This window comes from Pelobates fuscus, chromosome 9 (genome assembly GCF_036172605.1).
Source record: "Pelobates fuscus isolate aPelFus1 chromosome 9, aPelFus1.pri, whole genome shotgun sequence".
NCBI classification, from domain to species: Eukaryota; Metazoa; Chordata; class Amphibia; order Anura; family Pelobatidae; genus Pelobates; species Pelobates fuscus.
In genome coordinates this window covers 160,731,938-160,754,176 of record NC_086325.1, presented here as the reverse complement: position 1 = coordinate 160,754,176, position 22,239 = coordinate 160,731,938, and the positions used below count along the sequence as shown (strand labels likewise).

General features: G+C 42.6%; 1 protein-coding gene across 1 annotated transcript in view; it reads left to right on the top strand.

Moving 5' to 3' along the window:
• Positions 1–5,976: 5,976 nt before the first annotated feature.
• The window catches only part of KCNT1 (potassium sodium-activated channel subfamily T member 1), a 257,835-nt gene continuing 241,572 nt past the window's right edge, over positions 5,977–22,239 (top strand). The window contains exon 1 of the mRNA XM_063432887.1: positions 5,977–6,569. Coding sequence (XP_063288957.1) covers positions 6,388–6,569 — 182 coding nt within the window. The 5' untranslated portion in view covers positions 5,977–6,387. The remainder of the gene's footprint in view (positions 6,570–22,239) is intronic.

Below are 22,239 nucleotides of genomic sequence, written 5' to 3'. Positions count from 1 at the left end.
GCTGGGATGGGAAATTGTTCTTAATAGCAAAGGCTTGGTCGATAAAATTCTCAGCAGCACCGGAATCTATCAATGCCATAGCCCTTACTACTTCCTTCTCCCAAGTTAAGGAAACTGGTAGCAGAAGCCTGTGATCTTTATAATTAGGAGTAGAGGACAAAATAGAAACACCCAAGGCTTGTCCTCTAGAGAGACTTAGGTGCGAGCGTTTCCCGGACGGTTAGGACAGTTCGAAAGTAAATGACCCTTGGCTCCACAATACATACACAAACCCTCTCTTCTCCTGTACTGTCTTTCCTCCTCAGAGAGGCGGGTATAACCTATCTGCATAGGTTCAGGAAGCAAAGATACCGTGGAGTCAGGACTTGGAAAAGCGGGGGCTAACCTAAAAGAAGGTCTCCGGTTCCTCTCTCGAGTGTTCTGTCTCTCTCTTAAACGTTCATCTATACGAGAGATGAACAAAATTAAATCTTCTAAATTCTCAGGGAGTTCTCTGGTAGCAACCTCATCAAGGATTACTTCAGATAGGCCATTCAAAAATACATCCATATACGCCTGCTCATTCCACTTGACTTCTGACGCCAGAGACCTGAACTCTAGTGCATAATCCACCAGTGTTCGGTTCTCCTGTCTCAGGCGCAACAGTAATCTGGCTGCATTAACCTTTCTACCTGGAGGATCAAATGTTCTTCTAAAAGCAGCTACAAATGCGTTATAGTTATACACTAATGGGTTATCGTTTTCCCATAGTGGGTTGGCCCATCTCAGAGCTTTCTCAATAAGTAGGGTGATAATAAATCCTACCTTTGCCCTATCTGTAGGATAAGAGCGGGGTTGCAATTCAAAGTGGATACTAATTTGGTTTAAAAAACCACGACACTTCTCAGGAGCCCCACCATAGCGTACTGGGGGGGTAATGCGAGAAGAAGCACCCACTGTTGCTACCTCTAGACCTAAACTGACAGGAGAAACAGGGGTATTACGTATCTCCTCTGGTGGGTTATTGGCATGAGATAATAGAGCCTGTAGCGCAAGCGCCATCTGATCCATTCTGTGATCCATGGCTTCAAACCTAGGATCAGGAGAAGCCAGCTGACTGTTTGTACTTGCAGGATCCATTGGCCCTGTCGTAATGTCAGGATCGGGACAGGGATCCAACACGCAGAGTACAAACAGTAGCCAGATACGTATACCGGACCTTAGAATGTCCGGACTAACGTAAGTAGTACCGTATAGAATGGTCAAAGACAAGCCGAGGTCGAGGGTAACAGAAGACAGGTAAGCGAGAGACAAGCCGAATCAAGGGTAACAGAGATAAGCAGAGTAAGGTAAACAAGCCGGGTCAAAACCAAAAGGGATAATAGAATACACAAGCACTGAGTGACTAGAACAAGCTAGAACCACGACAGGGCAATGAGCTAATGAAGGAAGCTCTGTTAAATACCCTGTTCAGAGCAGTAACCACACCTCCGAGACGTCCTGATTGGTCCTGCAGCAATTGACTGACAGGTCGATCCGGGGGAGTGTCCTGATGATGACTTCCTGCCTAGATGGTGTAAAAGGCAGTCACTCCCTCGCGGCCGGCCTTGCATGACCGGATAGACCGCGGGGAAGGGAGTCATCAGACCGTCTGGATGGTGGAACAGCTAAGTCTCTACCTCTTTTGGAGGTAGAGACCACAGGTACCCTGACACTAGTCTCCTCTCAGGTCTAGGGGGAGGGATTATCCTATTTGTGTGGGAGTGTCAGGGGCGTGCTTAACTGTGTCTGAAATTGTATAAAAGCAGGCCATCTGGCCAGATTAAAATATTCCAGCTTGTACTCCTAGAACTATGTGTTGTCTGGTTACTGGGAGGGGAAAGGGCTAATCACTACTCCAGCTTGTTCCAGTGTGGAGGATTCAACAGGGAAAGTCCCTGTAAGGACTAGAGCTCCCAGGACTGAGTGTCGTCCAGTGCCTGGGGGTGGATAGAACGAGTTCCCCCATTCGGCTCCAGGACGGAGTGGTTCCAGGACCCCCGTCAAGTCTCGGCAACTAGGGGCAGGAGTGGTTTGTCCCCTGTTCCAGCTAGGAAGCAGTCCTTGCGGCGGTACCCAGCCAGGGGTACAGGGAGCTCTGTTACAATGTATATATATTTTAAGAAAATGTACCTTTTTATCAGGCTGAGCAGCCATGTTGGGTCAGACTCCATGGTTATCTGATCAAATGTTGCTCAACCTAACTTGCCGTCTGCTGTAGGTTCACACAGAGCAATCACAGCAGCAGCAAGCTAGGTTGAGCAGCAGTTGGTCAGATAACCGTAGAGTCTGACCCAACATGGCCGCTCAGCCACATAAATAAGATTGATAAGCAAGATTTTCTCCAAAAACAAACAAACAAAGAAAACATATAGATTATTAAAAAAGATATGATTACATTTCTTTTAATGGAATAAACCTTTAAAAAATTAAGGCGAACCTTTGATGAAAGTTGCCTTTTAATATGTGGCACATGCCCAGTGAATGCAAACTGATGTTTTTATTGCAGTGGGGGGCTGACTGGCATCGCAAACACGGAAAGGGTTTGCTCACTATACAAAGAATTTTAGTGAACTTAAAACTGTATTGTAAAATTCAGGACAAACTAGCTGATTTGGAAACATTCTCCGACTTAGCCAAAGACACCACTTAGATATTTTATCTTAGACTTTGCAACTTCATTTTCAATTCACTGAAATTCATTGTTTAGTGACCAGTCGTGAAAATAAAGTTTAAACTGGTTTGGAAGGCCGAGACATAGGACAAATGGTCTAATATTCGACAGAACTACGTGCCACCAGTACCTGGTTCATTCGAAGTATTTAGAGCAGTTGCAGTTGGAATGTTAAGGTTATACGCAGTGGAGTCATTTAATATGATTCTGACTCCTCTGCAAAACAAATTGCTCTTATATGTGATTAATGGATGTGTTTCAGAATTCCACCGCAATAAAACTCACAGTAATGTTTATGAGTCTATCACAGAGCTCCACAGTGCTAGAACTCACAATAATTAGTGAGATGCAAGCTTTTCACAGAGCTGCACAGAAACAGAACTCACTGTATTGTGTGTGATTGTATCTCAGAGCTCACAGGTAGTAATACAGATTGTGAACAGCTGAATGTGATGCCTATCTTTCAGCCTATATTACTGAATTTTAATAATATAAATGTATGCCAGAGCTCCACAGCAATAAAACTCACCATAATAATCTGGAATAAAAGGGAATCATGACATGTCACACATGTCATGTGTCCTTAAGGGGTTAAAAGGATGGTGAAAACTATTTCAGCCCATATGAATGAAATATATATTTTTAAGCAGAGTCTCACATGAAATTATTAAGAATAAAAATGTTGGATTCATTAATATACAAAGAATCACGTTTTTACAGCATATTTAGAAAGCCTTATGCTACAATTGTTTAAACCTCCATTTCCCCCCATCAATCTGCACTTATTACTCAATAATAAAAAGGAAAAAATGCATTATTTTTAAAAACTTTGTGAATATATGAAAATAATAAAATATCACGTTGATATAGTTATTTGGCTAAAGCATATTTGGCAGCGATTACACCTTCATGTTTTTTGGGCGTGATGTGCCAAGCTCTGCACACCTAGATTTCAGTAGTTACCTCCAGTCATCTCCGTCAATCCTCTCAAGCTCTGTCAGGTTGGATGGGGACCATCGGTGGACACTTGTATTCTCCAGAGTTTTTCGATTGGGTTCAAGTACGGACTCTGATTGAGCCACTCTTGCATTGCCTTGGTTGTGTGCTGTTGGAAGGTGAACCTTCTGCCCAATCGGAGGTCCTGAGCATCAGAACCAGGTTTTCATTAAGGATATCACTGCATTTCGTTGTGTTTGACTTTCTCTCAACCATGACCAGTCTCCCAGTACATGCTGCTAAAAAATACACCCTCTAAAGCAGGATGCCACGACCATGTTTGGGGGGGTATAGCATAGGTGGTGAGCGCTGCCTGGTTTCCTCAAGACATGATGCTTGAATTGAGGACAAACCGTACAATCTTTGTTTCATCAGACCAGAGGATCTCGTTCCTCACAGTTTCAGAGCCCCTTAGATGTTTTTTTTTCTTCACATCCCAACACACTCCAAGCTGTCGTTCATGTATCTTGCAGCGAGGAGATACTTCTGTCTGGTCAGTTCGACATTAAGGCCAGATTGGGGAAATGTTGCAGTAATCATGAAGTTGCTCCCATCTGCACAAATGATCTCTGGAGCTCAACCAAGGATGACCATCAGGTTCACGATCTTCTCTCTTTTCAAGGCCCTTCTCCCCGATTGCTTAGTTTGGCGGTCGGCCAGCTTTAGAAAGCTCCTAGTTGTTCCAAGCTACTTCCATTTAAGAATTATGTAGGGCATTGTGTCCTTGGGAACCTTCAATGTCACCAAATTATTTTGTAGCCTTCCCCACACCTGTATCACAAAAAAATATCTCTCCTCTGGCCAGGCAGTTCCTTTGCTCTCATGGCTTTGTGTTTGATCTGAAATTAATTTACCCACTTCTTCATAAAAGCGTATCAATTAAACTGTTAATAGCTCCCGATTGATTCCTCTTCTGCAACTGTCACTAGTCTAATACTATCCTTACCTTTTGTGTCATTTTACCCCACTCCCTCTAGCATGTAAGCTCATTGAGCAGGGCCCTCAACCCCTCTGTTTCTGTGTGTCCAACTTGTCTGGTTACAACTACATGTCTGTTGGTCCACCCATTGTAAAGCGCTGCAGAATGTGTTGGTGCTATATAAATAATAACATAATAATATAATATAGACAGATGTGTACATTTGCTAATCATGTCCAATCAATTGAATTGTACCTCAGGCAGACTCCAATCAATGTGTAGAAATATCTCAACGATGATCCAGAGAAACGGGATACATCTCAGCTACATTTCTAGTGTCATAGCAAAGGGACTGAATGTTTGTGTCAATGTGATATATTTGTTTATTTATTTTCGTTTTAATACATTTACTAAGTTTTCAAAAATCTGGTTAATGCTTTGTCATTATGGGATATTGCGTGTAGACTGATGTAAAAAACACAAACAAGCAAACAACCAAAAACTGTTTAAACAATCGCAACAGAAGGCGCCAACATAAATGTGAAAAGAAAAATGAAGAGGTATGAAGACTTCTCAAATGCACTATTTTTATATAAATAATCAATACTTTGACTGTGCGGAGATGACAAGTTGTCACGATGACAGCTGCTGATTCTGATAAATTATAGCTCATCCCCAGTTCATTGTGTTCTGCTATCACTGTGTCACATGGGCTGTGCAGCATCCTTTTCCAATGGGGCCCACCGAAGGAGGCGTACAGGGCTCTGCTGCGGCTGGGAAAAGGGCGAGAAAGGGTTAATACAAGAAACACTTCATCTCACCCACCATCCACGATTACTGGAGCTTCCTCTGCTGTCAGCATTATGTGGAATAGCTCAGGAACATTTGGGAAATCTGATAGGACCAAGAAATGCACAATCAGACTTAGAGAAGCTCTACATCAATTGGAAATTAACACTGGGAGATACTATGATAATACAGCCATTGGCTGGAAGATCATCTGACTCTGCACTTTGTATTAAATTGGCTCAAGGAAGAAGGAAACGAAATTCTGGATAATGACATTCTGCCTTTGCAATATTTACAATAAATGATACACAATAGCTCAGCTCAACATGTGTCTTGGGATCTATAACCTGCAATATCTAGCATGACCAGCAGGTGGTGCCAAAACACCACTCTATAGGGGGATTTGAATCCCCCTTTCCCCATGGTGTAAAATGGACAAATAATTCTATAGAAAAAAAAAAAGGAGAGAATAAAATAACAGAACGAAAGAAAAACACAATATTTACGAAAGATCAACAAAGAGTTTCTTTTTTACATTTTTGTTCCCTAAGTGGCTTTAAGATAAAGGTGCCACTGGATTGCAGCCACTTGACACTATTGAAAGCAGGAAGGATGGGATTGTCTTGGAAGCTGGTTGGGTGAAAGTCCCAGAAAGGGTTTTATAAAGAGAATTATTGATTATTTATATTTAGAGATCCCAGGCAGGTGGTAGGAGCAGTCAGAGCAGCCTGCTATAGTGGGACTGTGTGTGCTGACTTACTTAAAGGACCATTATGCTAATGAGCTAGCTTGTCCCCACCTGCAGGACTTGAGAACAGGCTGGGGAAGGTATTGGTAGTGGTGGTGGGGTGACACCTCATTGGTTAAACTGGAGCAGATCTAGTGCATGCAGGGCTCAGGAGCAGCTGGAAGAAAAGACCAAAATATCAGAATAAAGGCTGGAGAGGGGCTTCCCTTACTCTCAGTATCAGGGATTTAAACCAACTCTCAGATGCCATTTACCACTGAAGATAGGAGCCTTCAAGGGATCTACAAATCCACTGCCCTTCACCACCATCACCACCACCACCACCAGCTGGAGCCTGGGGAAAGTGGGAGAAGGATGTGCAGTGAGTGCTACACCAACCAGAGTTTTATCTATGATGATGGGAGCTCCCAAAAATACACCTCCAGGTAACTCACTAATAGCAATGCATTAACTGCTGGCAATGGGAGGGTTAATCATGACATCTCATCTCAATTAAACGTCATTCTTGTCTAATTAACAGAGAGATGGGGTAATAATGAGGGGGGGGGGGGCACAATGAGGGTTAAGTGGGAAACTGGACCATCTAGGATACATTCCTGACTCTATGAGTGTTATAATGGGGTACTATACTGGCACTGAGTGTTATATGGAGGTACTATACCGAGACTGAGTGTTATATGGGGTTACTATATTGGTACTGAGTGTTATATGGGGGTATTATACTGGTACTGAGTGTTATATGGGGGTACTATACTGACACTGAGTGTTATATGGGGGTACTATATTGGTACTGAGTGTTATATGGAGGTACTATACTTACAACTGAGTGTTATATGGAGGTACTATACCAAGACTGAGTGTTATATGGGGGTACTATATTGGTACTGAGTGTTATATGGAGGTACTATACTTACAACTGAGTGTTATATGCGGGTACTATACTGACACTGAGTGTTATATGGGGGTATTATACTGGTACTGAGTGTTATATGGGGGTACTTTACTGACACTGAGTGTTATAATGGGGTACTATAGTTACAGTGAGAGTTATATGGGGGTACCATACGAACAATGAGTGTTACATGGGGGTACTATACTGGTACTGAGTGTTACATGGGGGTACTATACTGACACTGAGTGTTATATGGGGGTACTATATTGGTACTGAGTGTTATATGGAGGTACTATACTTACAACTGAGTGTTATATGGGGTACTATACTTACACTGAGTGTTATATGGGGGTATTATACTGAGACTGAGTGTTATATGGAGGTACTATACTTACAACTGAGTGTTATATGCGGGTACTATACTGACACTGAGTGTTATATGGGGGTATTAGACTGGTACTGAGTGTTATATGGGGGTACTTTACTGACACTGAGTGTTATAATGGGGTACTATAGTTACAGTGAGAGTTATATGGGGGTACCATACGAACAATGAGTGTTACATGGGGGTACTATACTGGTACTGAGTGTTATATGCGGGTACTATACTGACACTGAGTGATATATGCGGGTACTATACTGGTACTGAGTGTTATATGGGGGTACTATACTTACACTGAGTGTTATATGGGGGTACTATACTTACACTGAGTGTTATATGGGGGTATTATACTGAGACTGAGTGTTATATGGGGGTACCATATTGGTACTGATTGTTATATGGGGGTACTATACTGACACTGAGTGTTATATGGGGGTACTATACTGACACTAAGTGTTATATGGGGGTACTATACTGACACTAAGTGTTATATGCGGGTACTATACTGACACTGAGTGCTATATGGGGGTACTATACTGACACTGAGTGTTATATGGGGGTACTATACTGACACTGAGTGTTATATGGGGGTACTATACTGACACTAAGTGTTATATGGGGGTACTATACTGACACTGAGTGTTATATGCGGGTACTATACTGACACTGAGTGTTATATGGGGGTACTATACTGACACTAAGTGTTATATGGGGGTACTATACTGACACTGAGTGTTATATGGGGGTACTATACTGACACTGAGTGTTATATGCGGGTACTATACTGACACTGAGTGTTATATGGGGGTACTATACTGACACTAAGTGTTATATGGGGGTACTATACTGACACTGAGTGTTATATGGGGGTACTATAATGACACTGAGTGATATATGGGTTATTATACTGAGACTGAGTGTTATATGGGGGTACTATACTGACACTGAGTGTTATATGGGGGTACTATACTTACACTGAGTGTTATATGGGGGTATTATACTGACACCGAGTGTTATATGGGGGTACCATATTGGTACTGATTGTTATATGGGGGTACTATACTGACCCCGAGTGTTATATGGGGGTACTATATTGACACTTAGTGTTATATGGGGGTACTATACTGACACTGAGTGTTATATGGGGGTACTATACTGACACTGAGTGTTATATGGGGGTACTATACTGACACTGAGTGTTATATGGGGGTACTATACTGACACTGAGTGTTATATGGGGGTACTATACTTACACTGAGTGTTATATGGGGGTATTATACTGAGACTGAGTGTTATATGGGGGTACCATATTGGTACTGATTGTTATATGGGGGTACTATACTGACACCGAGTGTTATATGGGAGTACTATACTGACACTGAGTGTTATATGGGGGTACTATACTGACACTGAGTGTTATATGGGGGGTACTATACTGACACTGAGTGTTATATGGGGGTACTATACTGACACTGAGTGTTATATGGGGGTACTATACTGACACTGAGTGTTATATGGGGGTACTATACTTACACTGAGTGTTATATGGGGGTATTATACTGAGACTGAGTGTTATATGGGGGTACCATATTGGTACTGATTGTTATATGGGGGTACTATACTGACACTGAGGGTTATATGGGGGTACTATACTGACACTGAGTGTTATATGGGGGTACCATATTGGTACTGATTGTTATATGGGGGTACTATACTGACACTGAGTGTTATATGGGGGTACTATACTGACACTGAGTGTTATATGGGGGTACTATACTGACACTAAGTGTTATATGGGGGTACTATACTGACACTAAGTGTTATATGCGGGTACTATACTGACACTGAGTGCTATATGGGGGTACTATACTGACACTGAGTGTTATATGGGGGTACTATACTGACACTGAGTGTTATATGGGGGTACTATACTGACACTAAGTGTTATATGGGGGTACTATACTGACACTGAGTGTTATATGCGGGTACTATACTGACACTGAGTGTTATATGGGGGTACTATACTGACACTAAGTGTTATATGGGGGTACTATACTGACACTGAGTGTTATATGGGGGTACTATACTGACACTGAGTGTTATATGCGGGTACTATACTGACACTGAGTGTTATATGGGGGTACTATACTGACACTAAGTGTTATATGGGGGTACTATACTGACACTGAGTGTTATATGGGGGTACTATAATGACACTGAGTGATATATGGGTTATTATACTGAGACTGAGTGTTATATGGGGGTACTATACTGACACTGAGTGTTATATGGGGGTACTATACTTACACTGAGTGTTATATGGGGGTATTATACTGACACCGAGTGTTATATGGGGGTACCATATTGGTACTGATTGTTATATGGGGGTACTATACTGACCCCGAGTGTTATATGGGGGTACTATATTGACACTTAGTGTTATATGGGGGTACTATACTGACACTGAGTGTTATATGGGGGTACTATACTGACACTGAGTGTTATATGGGGGTACTATACTGACACTGAGTGTTATATGGGGGTACTATACTGACACTGAGTGTTATATGGGGGTACTATACTTACACTGAGTGTTATATGGGGGTATTATACTGAGACTGAGTGTTATATGGGGGTACCATATTGGTACTGATTGTTATATGGGGGTACTATACTGACACCGAGTGTTATATGGGAGTACTATACTGACACTGAGTGTTATATGGGGGTACTATACTGACACTGAGTGTTATATGGGGGGTACTATACTGACACTGAGTGTTATATGGGGGTACTATACTGACACTGAGTGTTATATGGGGGTACTATACTGACACTGAGTGTTATATGGGGGTACTATACTTACACTGAGTGTTATATGGGGGTATTATACTGAGACTGAGTGTTATATGGGGGTACCATATTGGTACTGATTGTTATATGGGGGTACTATACTGACACTGAGGGTTATATGGGGGTACTATACTGACACTGAGTGTTATATGGGGGTACCATATTGGTACTGATTGTTATATGGGGGTACTATACTGACACTGAGTGTTATATGGGGGTACTATACTGACACTGAGTGTTATATGGGGGTACTATACTGACACTGAGTGTTATATGGGGGTACTATACTGACACTGAGTGTTATATTGGGGTACTATACTGACACTGAGTGTTATATGGGGGTACTATACTGACACTGAGTGTTATATGGGGGTACTATACTGACACTGAGTGTTATATGGGGGTACCATATTGGTACTGATTGTTATATGGGGGTACTATACTGACACTGAGTGTTATATGGGGGTACTATACTGACACTGAGTGTTATAATGGAGTTCTATACTGTAATTGAGTTTTATATGGAAGTTATCACTCATCTCCTTTAAGAGTTTATGGCACATTTCATTGTCAAATATGTTTTAGGACAAAAATTAAGGTTTTATTAAATATCCCAGAATCCTTCTTTTTAAAAAGGGAAGCTGGGTGCTTATACCGCCAGCATTGTACTCTGTGAGATACAATGTATCACCTCTACTCAGCTCTGGTTTATAAGGTAGAGATAACTACAGATTAACAAATAAACAATGTTACACAGTAAGAGTTAATAAACTCTTCATTTTACACAGGAGACCTCTTGCGACCATCTTTTGAGGCCCTAATTCAAAGTTAGGGCCGAGTGACACAGTAATGTGTATTACAAGCCTTTATTGTGTCAATGGACTACAATTCCCATCATTCTCAACTAACTTAGCAGTGAATTGTGGTAAATCTAGTCCACTGGTAGTTTTAGGCCCAATAATGGACCCCCCCCCCCCCTCCCTTAATGAAGTCCAAATCAAGATAAACAGTGGAATATATTGCCCTTCTTAGCTCCTCTTAACAATGCAGGTGACTGAGACATCTGCAAATTGTTTTTGTTTGTTTTTTTGTTTTTTTCCTTTAACTTTTCCAGATGTGTCACAGTCTCTGCCGCAGCTGAAATCCACACGGCGAAAATCCCACAAGGCGAGACAAGTAGATCAGAGCAGAAAGCGATGACATCAAACAAAGACGAGCCCACCTGTCAAGAACAAAACGCAATGAGCTTTCAGGCTGCCCCAGGCTTGCAATCAGATGGCTGTAAATAAAATAATAACAATATTACACTGAATAGAAAGAGCGTCAGGGCTGGCCGCGTTTCCCCCTGATGGTTTGGGCTTTGCATTTTATGCAGGATATAGAAATTTTACAGAAACAAGAAAGAGAGAGACTATAGCTGTGTAGACATACAAGAAAATGCATTTCGTGCAGTTTAATAGGAAAAAAAAACCTTTGACTGCTGAATGCGACCTAGATTAACGAGTTAGGCGGGGATGTTCGCTTTACGCCAACGAGCTTTCTCTTACAGGAATGTATGTAACTTCCTCGTCACGATGTCAAGGTCAGGTGTACAGAACAATACCTTGCCTGGAGAAACCTGCAGTGCATTAATGGGACACAAAGTAACCCCATCAGTCCGCAAGGCTTTATATGGATAGTGACTTAAAATATAAATATAAACCAAAAAATTTAAAATAATGAAAAAAAGAAGAAATAAGAGACTTACATTTGAAGTTCCTGCATTTCATAGTTTGATGTGAGCTGCCATAGACAGTAATATACCGAAACGTGCGGATTGTTCACGATTATTGTGCTTTTGCTTTGTGGAACATTTCGCCGAATGGTTCACAAAATATCGTTGTTTTTGTGGCGAAATTGGTCCCGTAGGAACCTGGCCCCTGGGGGGCCTGAACTGCTCTGGCAGTCCCGGGCCCCACTTTCCCTCCCTGCACACATAGATAGCAAATATCGCTATCTATGTGTGCAGCCGCGGGCCCCCGGCTCCCTGTTACCGCAGAGGGGGCCCAGGCAGCACACTGCCTCTTCTCTTCTCGTCTCTGCTAATAACTCTTGCGAGACCCGGTTGCCATGGCAACGCTCCGCGGGTCTCGCGAGAGTTATTGGAGGAGAGAAGAGGCAGTGTGCTGCCTGGGCCCCCTCTGCGGTAACAGAGAACCCGGGGGGCCCCACCATGCCACCGGACCACCGGGCACCGGGGATGGAATCTTCCCCCTCCCTAGACACAATTATGTTAAAATGCCCCCGCCCCCCCTCACCCCAGATTGCACATTTACACACACACACACACTACATACACTGACACAACACACACACACTACATACACTGACACAACACACACACTGCATACACTGACACAACACACACACACACTACATACACTGACACAACACACACACACTATATACACTAACACAACACACACTACATACACTGACACAACACACACACTGCATACACTGACACAACACACACTACATACACTGACACAGCACACACACTGTATACTCTGACACAACACACACACTGCATACACTGACACAACACACACACACACTATATACACTGACACAACACACACTACATACACTAACACAACACACACACACTATATACACTGACACAACACACACACTGCATACACTGACACAACACACACACACTATATACACTAACACAACACACACTACATACACTAACACAACACACACACTACATACACTGACACAACACACACACACTACATACACTGACACAACACACACTACATACACTGACACAACACACACACTGCATACACTGACACAACACACACACACACTATATACACTGACACAACACACACACTACATACACTGACACAACACACACACTGCATACACTGACACAACACACACTACACACACTGATACAACACACACACACTACATACACTGACACAACACACAAACACAATACATACACTGACACAACACACACACTGCACACACTGACACAACACACACACACACTACATACACTGACACAACACACTGCATATACTGACACAACACACACACACACTACATACACTGACACAACACACACACACACTACCTACACTGACACAACACACACACTGACACAACACACACACACTACATACACTGACACAACACACACTGCATATACTGACACGACACACACACACACACTACATACACTAACACGACACACACACTACATACACTGACACAACACACACACTGCATACACTAACACAACACACACTCTGCATACACTGACACAACACACACACTCTGCATACACTGACACAACACACACACTCTGCATACACTGACACAACACACACTGCATACACTAACACAACACACACTCTGCATACACTGACACAACATACTCTGCATACACCGAAACAACACACACTGCATACACTAACACAGCACACACACACTGCATACACTAACACAACACACACTCTGCATACACTGACACAACACACACACTCTGCATACACTGACAGAACACACACTGCATACACTAACACAACACACACTATGCATACACTAACACAACACACACTGCATACACTAACACAACACACACTCTGCATACACTGACACAACACACACTGCATACACTAATACAACATGCACTCTGCATACACTACACACTAACACACTCACTGCATCCACTATACTGACACACTCTCTGCATTCACTACACATTAACACACTCTGCATTCACTACACTAACACACACTCTGCATCCGCTACACACTAACACACTCTCTGCATTCACTACACATTTACACACACTCTGCATTCACTGCACTAACACACACACTTCATTCACTACACTGACACACTCTGCATTCACTACACACTAACACACACTCTGCATTCATTACACACTAACACACACTCTGCATTCACTAAACTATGCACACACTCTGTATTCACTATACTGACACACACTCTGCATTAACTGTACACACAGCATCCACTACACAAACATCCTGTATTCACAGTACACACACTACATCAACCACAAATTGAAACACTCTGCATTCACTATACACAGACACTGCGTCTAATACACACACTACATCCACTACAGACACTGCATCCACTAAACACATTTCATCTAGTACATACAAACACTACATCCACTACACAAACACACACTACATCACTGTACACACACTACATAAACTACTCAAACACACTCTGCGTTCACTATACACACTGCATCCGCTACACAAACACACACTCTGCATTCACTGCACAAACAGTATCTAATACACACAAACACTACATCCATTACACACATTCTAATTCACTTCCACTATACACACCACATGCAGTCCCGCATCATTGTCAGCGGACTAGGTAGGGCATGGGCGGGCCCGGGAGGGAGGGGGTGGGGGCGGGGGGGGGGGGGGGCCCAGACCTTGTGCTTTGTCAGGGGCCCCAAAATTTCTGATGGCAGCCCTGGGAGCTGGCAAAAGCTGAAAAATCAGGACATGATTTCTAAACTGCCACCACTCCTTCATTTTCAAGCCCACCTACACAAATCTTATATCAAAATGTTCAGCTATCCCTGCTGCCACTAGAAATGTGTACGGCTAAGCCTGATAGCTTTCACGATATGACCATTTGTTTGCAACTCACGCAGTCCATTGACATTCATTGAAACTCCACTCTAGCCACCTCAAATTTGAAGGGCAATTTCTAAACTGCGACTGTGCCTTCATTTTTAATATTTCAGAGACATACTATGCATCAAAATGTAGGTCTGGGTCTTGTAATTCTCACAATATAAAGCTCTTCGCTGTAGGATTTATATGTGTGAGAGCCTGGAGTGTCCCTTTAATAATATAATCCCACCCAGTGTAACGAATGGTAACCTAACCTACATAGTGCACCTAATGTGTGTGGGAGCCTGGAGTGTACCTTTAATAATACAAACCCACCCAGTATAACTGCAACCTAACCTACAAAGTGCACCTAGCGTGTGTGGGAGCCTGGAGTGTCCCTTTAATAATATATACCCACCCAGTGTAACTAACTGTAACCTAACCTACACAGTGCACCTAACGTGTGTGGGAGCCTGGAGTGTCCCTTTAATAATATAAACCCACCCAGTATAACTAACTGTAACCTAACCTACTGTCAGGATCGGGTCAGGGATCCAACACGCAGAGTACAAACAGACAGTAAGGTACGTATACCGGACCTTAGAATGGCCGGACTAACGTAAGGAGTAAGTAGAGAATGGTCAGAGACAAGCCGAGGTCGAGGGAACGAGAAGACAGGTAAGCGAGAGACAAGCCGAGTCAAAGGGTAACAGAGATAAGCAGGGTAGTATAAACAAGCCGGATCAGAACCAAGAGACAACTAGAAAACAAGAGCACTGAGTGACTAGACAGGCTAGAACCACGACAGGGCAATGAGCAAATGCGGGAAGCTCTATTAAATACCCCGGTTCTAGGAGGTAATCACACCCCCGACGAGTCCTGATTCGTGTTCAGGATTTGATTGACAGATCGAGCTGGATTGGCGTCATGACGTCGGCTGTTGAGCGTCGCGTTATAAATGGAAGTGGATCCCTCGCGGCCGGCGTGTAAATGGCAGAGAGAACCGCGAGGAACGGGAGGAACAGCCCTTCTGGAAGGATAAACGTCTAAGTCTCTACCTCTCTCAGAGGTAGAGACTACAGGTACCCTGACACCTACACAGTGCACCTAACGTGTGTGGGAGCCTGGAGTGTCCCTTTAATATATAAACCCACCCAGTATAACTAACTGTAACCTAACCTACACAGTGCATCTAACGTGTGTGGGAGCCTGGAGTGTCCCTTTAATATATAAACTCACCCAGTATAACTAACTGTAACCTAACCTACACAGTGCATCTAACATGTGTTGGAGCCTGGAGTGTCCCTTTAATAATATAAACCCACCCAGTATAACTGTAACCTAACCTACACAGTGCACCTAACGTGTGTGGGAGCCTGGAGTGTCCCTTTAATAATAAAAACCCACCCAGTATAACTAACTGTAACCTAACCTACACAGTGCATCTAACGTGTGTGGGAGTCTTGAGTGTCCCTTTATTAATATAAACCCACCCAGTATAACTAACTGTAACCTAACCTACACAGTGCACCTAACGTGTGTGGGAGCCTGGAGTGTCCCTTTAATAATATAAACCCACCCAGTATAACTAACTGTAACCTAACCTACACAGTGCACCTAACGTGTGTGGGAGCCTGGACTGTCCCTTTAATAATATAAACCCACTCAGTATAACTAACTGTAACCTAACCTACACAGTGCACCTAACGTGTGTGGGAGCCTGGAGTGTCCCTTTAATAATATAAACCCACCCAGTATAACTAACTGTAACCTAACCTACACAGTGCATCTAACGTGTGTGGGAGCCTGGACTGTCCCTTTAATAATATAAACCCACTCAGTATAACTAACTGTAACCTAACCTACACAGTGCACCTAACGTGTGTGGGAGCCTGGAGTGTCCCTTTAATAATATAAATCCACCCAGTATAACTAACTGTAACCTAACCTACACAGTGCATCTAACGTGTGTGGGAGCCTGGAGTGTCCCTTTAATAATATAAACCCACCCAGTATAACTAACTGTAACCTAACCTACACAGTGCACCTAACGTGTGTGGGAGCCTGGAGTGTCCCTTTAATAATATAAACCCACCCAGTATAACTGTAACCTAACCTACACAGTGCATCTAATGTGTGTGGGAGCCTAGAGAGCCCCTTTAATAATATAAACCCACCCAGTATAACTGTAACCTAACCTACACAGTGCATCTAACGTGTGTGGGAGCCTAGAGAGCCCCTTTAATAATATAAACCCACCCAGTATAACTAACTGTAACCTAACCTACACAGTGCATCTAACGTGTGTGGGAGCCTGGAGTGTCCCTTTAATAATATAAACCCACCCAGTATAACTAACTGTAACCTAACCTACACAGTGCATCTAACGTGTGTGGGAGCCTAGAGAGCCCCTTTAATAATATAAACCCACCCAGTATAACTAACTGTAACCTAACCTACACAGTGCACCTAACGTGTGTGGGAGCCTGGAGTGTCCCTTTAATAATATAAACCCACCCAGTATAACTGTAACCTAACCTACACAGTGCATCTAATGTGTGTGGGAGCCTAGAGAGCCCCTTTAATAATATAAACCCACCCAGTATAACTAACTGTAACCTAACCTACACAGTGCATCTAACGTGTGTATGAGCCTGGAGTGTCCCTTTAATAATATAAACCCACCCAGTATAACTAACTGTAACCTAACCTACACAGTGCATCTAACGTGTGTGGGAGCCTGGAGTGTCCCTTTAATAATATAAACCCACCCAGTATAACTGTAACCTAACCTACACAGTGCATCTAACGTGTGTGGGAGCCTGGAGTGTCCCTTTAATAATATAAACCCACCCAGTATAACTAACTGTAACCTAACCTACACAGTGCATCTAACGTGTGTGGGAGCCTGGAGTGTCCCTTTAATAATATAAACCCACCCAGTATAACTAACTGTAACCTAATCTACACAGTGCACCTAACGTGTGTGGGAGCCTAGAGAGCCCCTTTAATAATATAAACCCACCCAGTATAACTAACTGTAACCTAACCTACACAGTGCATCTAACGTGTGTGGGAGCCTAGAGAGCCCCTTTAATAATATAAACCCACCCAGTATAACTAACTGTAACCTAACCTACACAGTGCATCTAACGTGTGTGGGAGCCTGGAGTGTCCCTTTAATAATATAAACCCACCCAGTATAACTAACTGTAACCTAACCTACACAGTGCATCTAAAGTGTGTGGGAGCCTGGAGTGTCCCTTTAATAATATAAACCCACCCAGTATAACTAACTGTAACCTAACCTACACAGTGCACCTAATGTGTGTGGGAGCCTGGCGTGTCCCTTTAATAATATAAACCCACCCAGTATAACTAACTGTAACCTAACCTATACAGTGCACCTAACGTGTGTGGGAGCCTGGAGTGTCCCTTTAATAATATAAACCCACCCAGTATAACTAACTGTAACCTAACCTACACAGTGCATCTAACGTGTGTGGGAGCCTGGAGTGTCCCTTTAATAATATAAACCCACCCAGTATAACTAACTGTAACCTAACCTACACAGCGCATCTAACGTGTGTGGGAGCCTGGAGTGTCCCTTTAATAATATAAACCCACCCAGTATAACTAACTGTAACCTAACCTACACAGTGCACCTAACGTCTGTGGGAGCCTGGAGTGTCCCTTTAATAATATAATCCCACCCAGTATAACTAACTGTAACCTAACCTACACAGTGCACCTAACGTGTGTGGGAGCCTGGAGTGTCCCTTTAATAATATAAACCCACCCAGTATAACTAACTGTAACCTAACCTACACAGTGCATCTAACGTGTGTGGGAGCCTGGAGTGTCCCTTTAATAATATAAACCCACCCAGTATAACTAACTAACCTAACCTACACAGTGCATCTAACGTGTGTGGGAGCCTGGAGTGTCCCTTTAATAATATAAACCCACCCAGTATAACTAACTGTAACCTAACCTACACAGCGCATCTAACGTGTGTGGGAGCCTGGAGTGTCCCTTTAATAATATAAACCCACCCAGTATAACTAACTGTAACCTAACCTACACAGTGCATCTAATGTGTGTGGGAGCCTGGAGTGTCCCTTTAATAATATAAACCCACCCAGTATAACTGTAACCTAACCTACACAGTGCATCTAACGTGTGTGGGAGCCTGGAGTGTCCCTTTAATAATATAAACCCACTCAGTATAACTAACTGTAACCTAACCTACACAGTGCACCTAACGTGTGTGGGAGCCTGGAGTGCCCCTTTAATAATATAAACCCACCCAGTATAACTAACTGTAACCTAACCTACACAGTGCATCTAAAGTGTGTGGGAGCCTGGATTGTCCCTTTAATAATATAAACCCACCCAGTATAACTAACTGTAACCTAACCTACACAGTGCACCTAACGTGTGTGGGAGCCTGGAGTGTCCCTTTAATAATATAAACCCACTCAGTATAACTAACTGTAACCTAACCTACACAGTGCACCTAACGTGTGTGGGAGCCTGGAGTGTCCCTTTATTAATATAAACCCACCCAGTATAACTAACTGTAACCTAACCTACACAGTGCATCTAAAGTGTGTGGGAGCCTGGAGTGTCCCTTTAATAATATAAACCCACCCAGTATAACTAACTGTAACCTAACCTACACAGTGCACCTAACGTGTGTGGGAGCCTGGAGTGCCCCTTTAATAATATAAACCCACCCAGTATAACTAACTGTAACCTAACCTACACAGTGCATCTAACGTGTGTGGGAGCCTAGAGAGCCCCTTTAATAATATAAACCCACCCAGTATAACTAACTGTAACCTAACCTACACAGTGCACCTAACGTGTGTGGGAGCCTAGAGAGCCCCTTTAATAATATAAACCCACCCAGTATAACTAACTGTAACCTAACCTACACAGTGCATCTAACGTGTGTGGGAGCCTAGAAAGCCCCTTTAATAATATAAACCCACCCAGTATAACTAACTGTAACCTAACCTACACAGTGCACCTAACGTGTGTGGGAGCCTGGAGTGTCCCTTTAATAATATAAACCCACCCAGTATAACTAACTGTAACCTAACCTACACAGCGCATCTAACGTGTGTGGGAGCCTGGAGTGTCCCTTTAATAATATAAACCCACCCAGTATAACTAACTGTAACCTAACCTACACAGTGCATCTAACGTGTGTGGGAGCCTGGAGTGTCCCTTTAATAATATAAACCCACCCAGTATAACTAACTGTACCCTAACCTACACAGTGCATCTAATGTGTGTGGGAGCCTGGAGTGTCCCTTTAATAATATAAACCCACCCAGTATAACTAACTGTAACCTAACCTACACAGTGCATCTAACGTGTGTGGGAGCCTGGAGTGTCCCTTTAATAATATAAACCCACGCAGTATAACTAACTGTAACCTAACCTACACAGTGCATCTAATGTGTGTGGGAGCCTGGAGTGTCCCTTTAATAATATAAACCCACCCAGTATAACTAACTGTACCCTAACCTACACAGTGCATCTAACGTGTGTGGGAGCCTGGAGTGTCCCTTTAATAATATAAACCCACCCAGTATAACTAACTGTAACCTAACCTACACAGTGCACCTAACGTGTGTGGGAGCCTAGAGAGCCCCTTTAATAATATAAACCCACCCAGTATAACTAACTGTAACCTAACCTACACAGTGCATCTAACGTGTGTGGGAGCCTGGAGTGTCCCTTTAATAATATAAACCCACCCAGTATAACTAACTGTAACCTAACCTACACAGTGCATCTAACGTGTGTGAGAGCCTGGAGTGTCCCTTTATTAATATAAACCCACCCAGTATAACTAACTGCAACCTAACCTACACAGTGCATCTAACGTGTGTGGGAGCCTAGAGAGCCCCTTTAATAATATAAACATGGGCACCTCCATCCGATCACATTACTAAACTGCCAGAAATCCATGTATTTTACTAGAGCATGTGCTTTGGAAACTTGTGAGGGTTTTAGCAAAAGCATGGCAACCACCTCACATACTACTGCAGTAAAACTGGTCAGCTGTTGCTGGACCTCTGGAGACATAAGTGACAACCCCAAGAAATCAATTAGTCCTCCTTATATGATGGTTACGCCCTCTTCACCACTGATTGTTACTTCCCCAAATTAGGTTCACACACCATTTTCTGTAGATGATATTCTATGAATACCTTTTGGATGAAACCATCACATCCTATCCATCTCGCCCAAGCCAACACCCACAATAAATCAGTTACAGTAGCTGTATGAACTCTCCAAGATGAAGACCTCCAGACACAGAGAAATGAATAATCACGTTGACTTGAAGTACTGGTCAGAAGATATTTTTTTTTCAATAAAAAAAAAAATTAGTCTTAAAACTTGTGACAAACACGTAATTTTGGAACCTGCATAAAAAGAATATTAATAGCTGTTAGCGAGCTGTATGAAGAGGAGGTACTATCAGGAATCTTCTCGTTCAAAGACTCATGATGGTCAGTTGTCTGGACCAGGAATAATTAATTCCTGCACCCCTCTGCTGGGGTCAACTTGCATCTCCATTCTGACATGAGTATTTCTGGTAGACCAACACCATGAAAGATAGTCTGTTTCTCTGTGATGGCAGGATGTCAAAAATAACACTTAGTGTTGCACATTCCCTTGTTTTGGCAGGTTGTCTTTGGTAAACAGACCTCCCTTGCTGGTTTTTGTCCTGCTGTGCCGCATCTTTCTGTGCAGTTGGCCGACACGGGGTAAAGCATACGAGAGAGCTCAATACTGCTCTGTCCTACTTTTCTTTGATGCTTAAACAAAACAACACACTGTAGACCCAAAGGTCCAGATCTTTGGAAAATATTTTTCTTATGCAAACTACTCCTGTGTTTTCATTGCTGCATCCAGCTATTTTCTTCCCTTACAGAGAATTACGCCAGTGGAAAATTCCGAAAAATAATTAATTCAACGTATACGTTTTTTGTTTTGTGTTTTTTTTTTTTCTTTTTACCACTGTGATCATGACTTATTAAAACTAAAAATTATCGGTGGCTGTGGAGACTTGGATGCCCTTCGGGAGAATTCTCAAATTCCTCCCACTTTTTAGTTTTTTACATTTTTGCTTGTATTTGTTTTGTATTTTTTTTTTAATTTAGGTTTAAGTTTTTGTTGTCCTGTTTTGTCTAAGCATTGCTCATAAAGAGGAGTGTAGATCAAAATTCTCCCTTATAATTAGGTTTTAACTAAACCGTAAGACTATT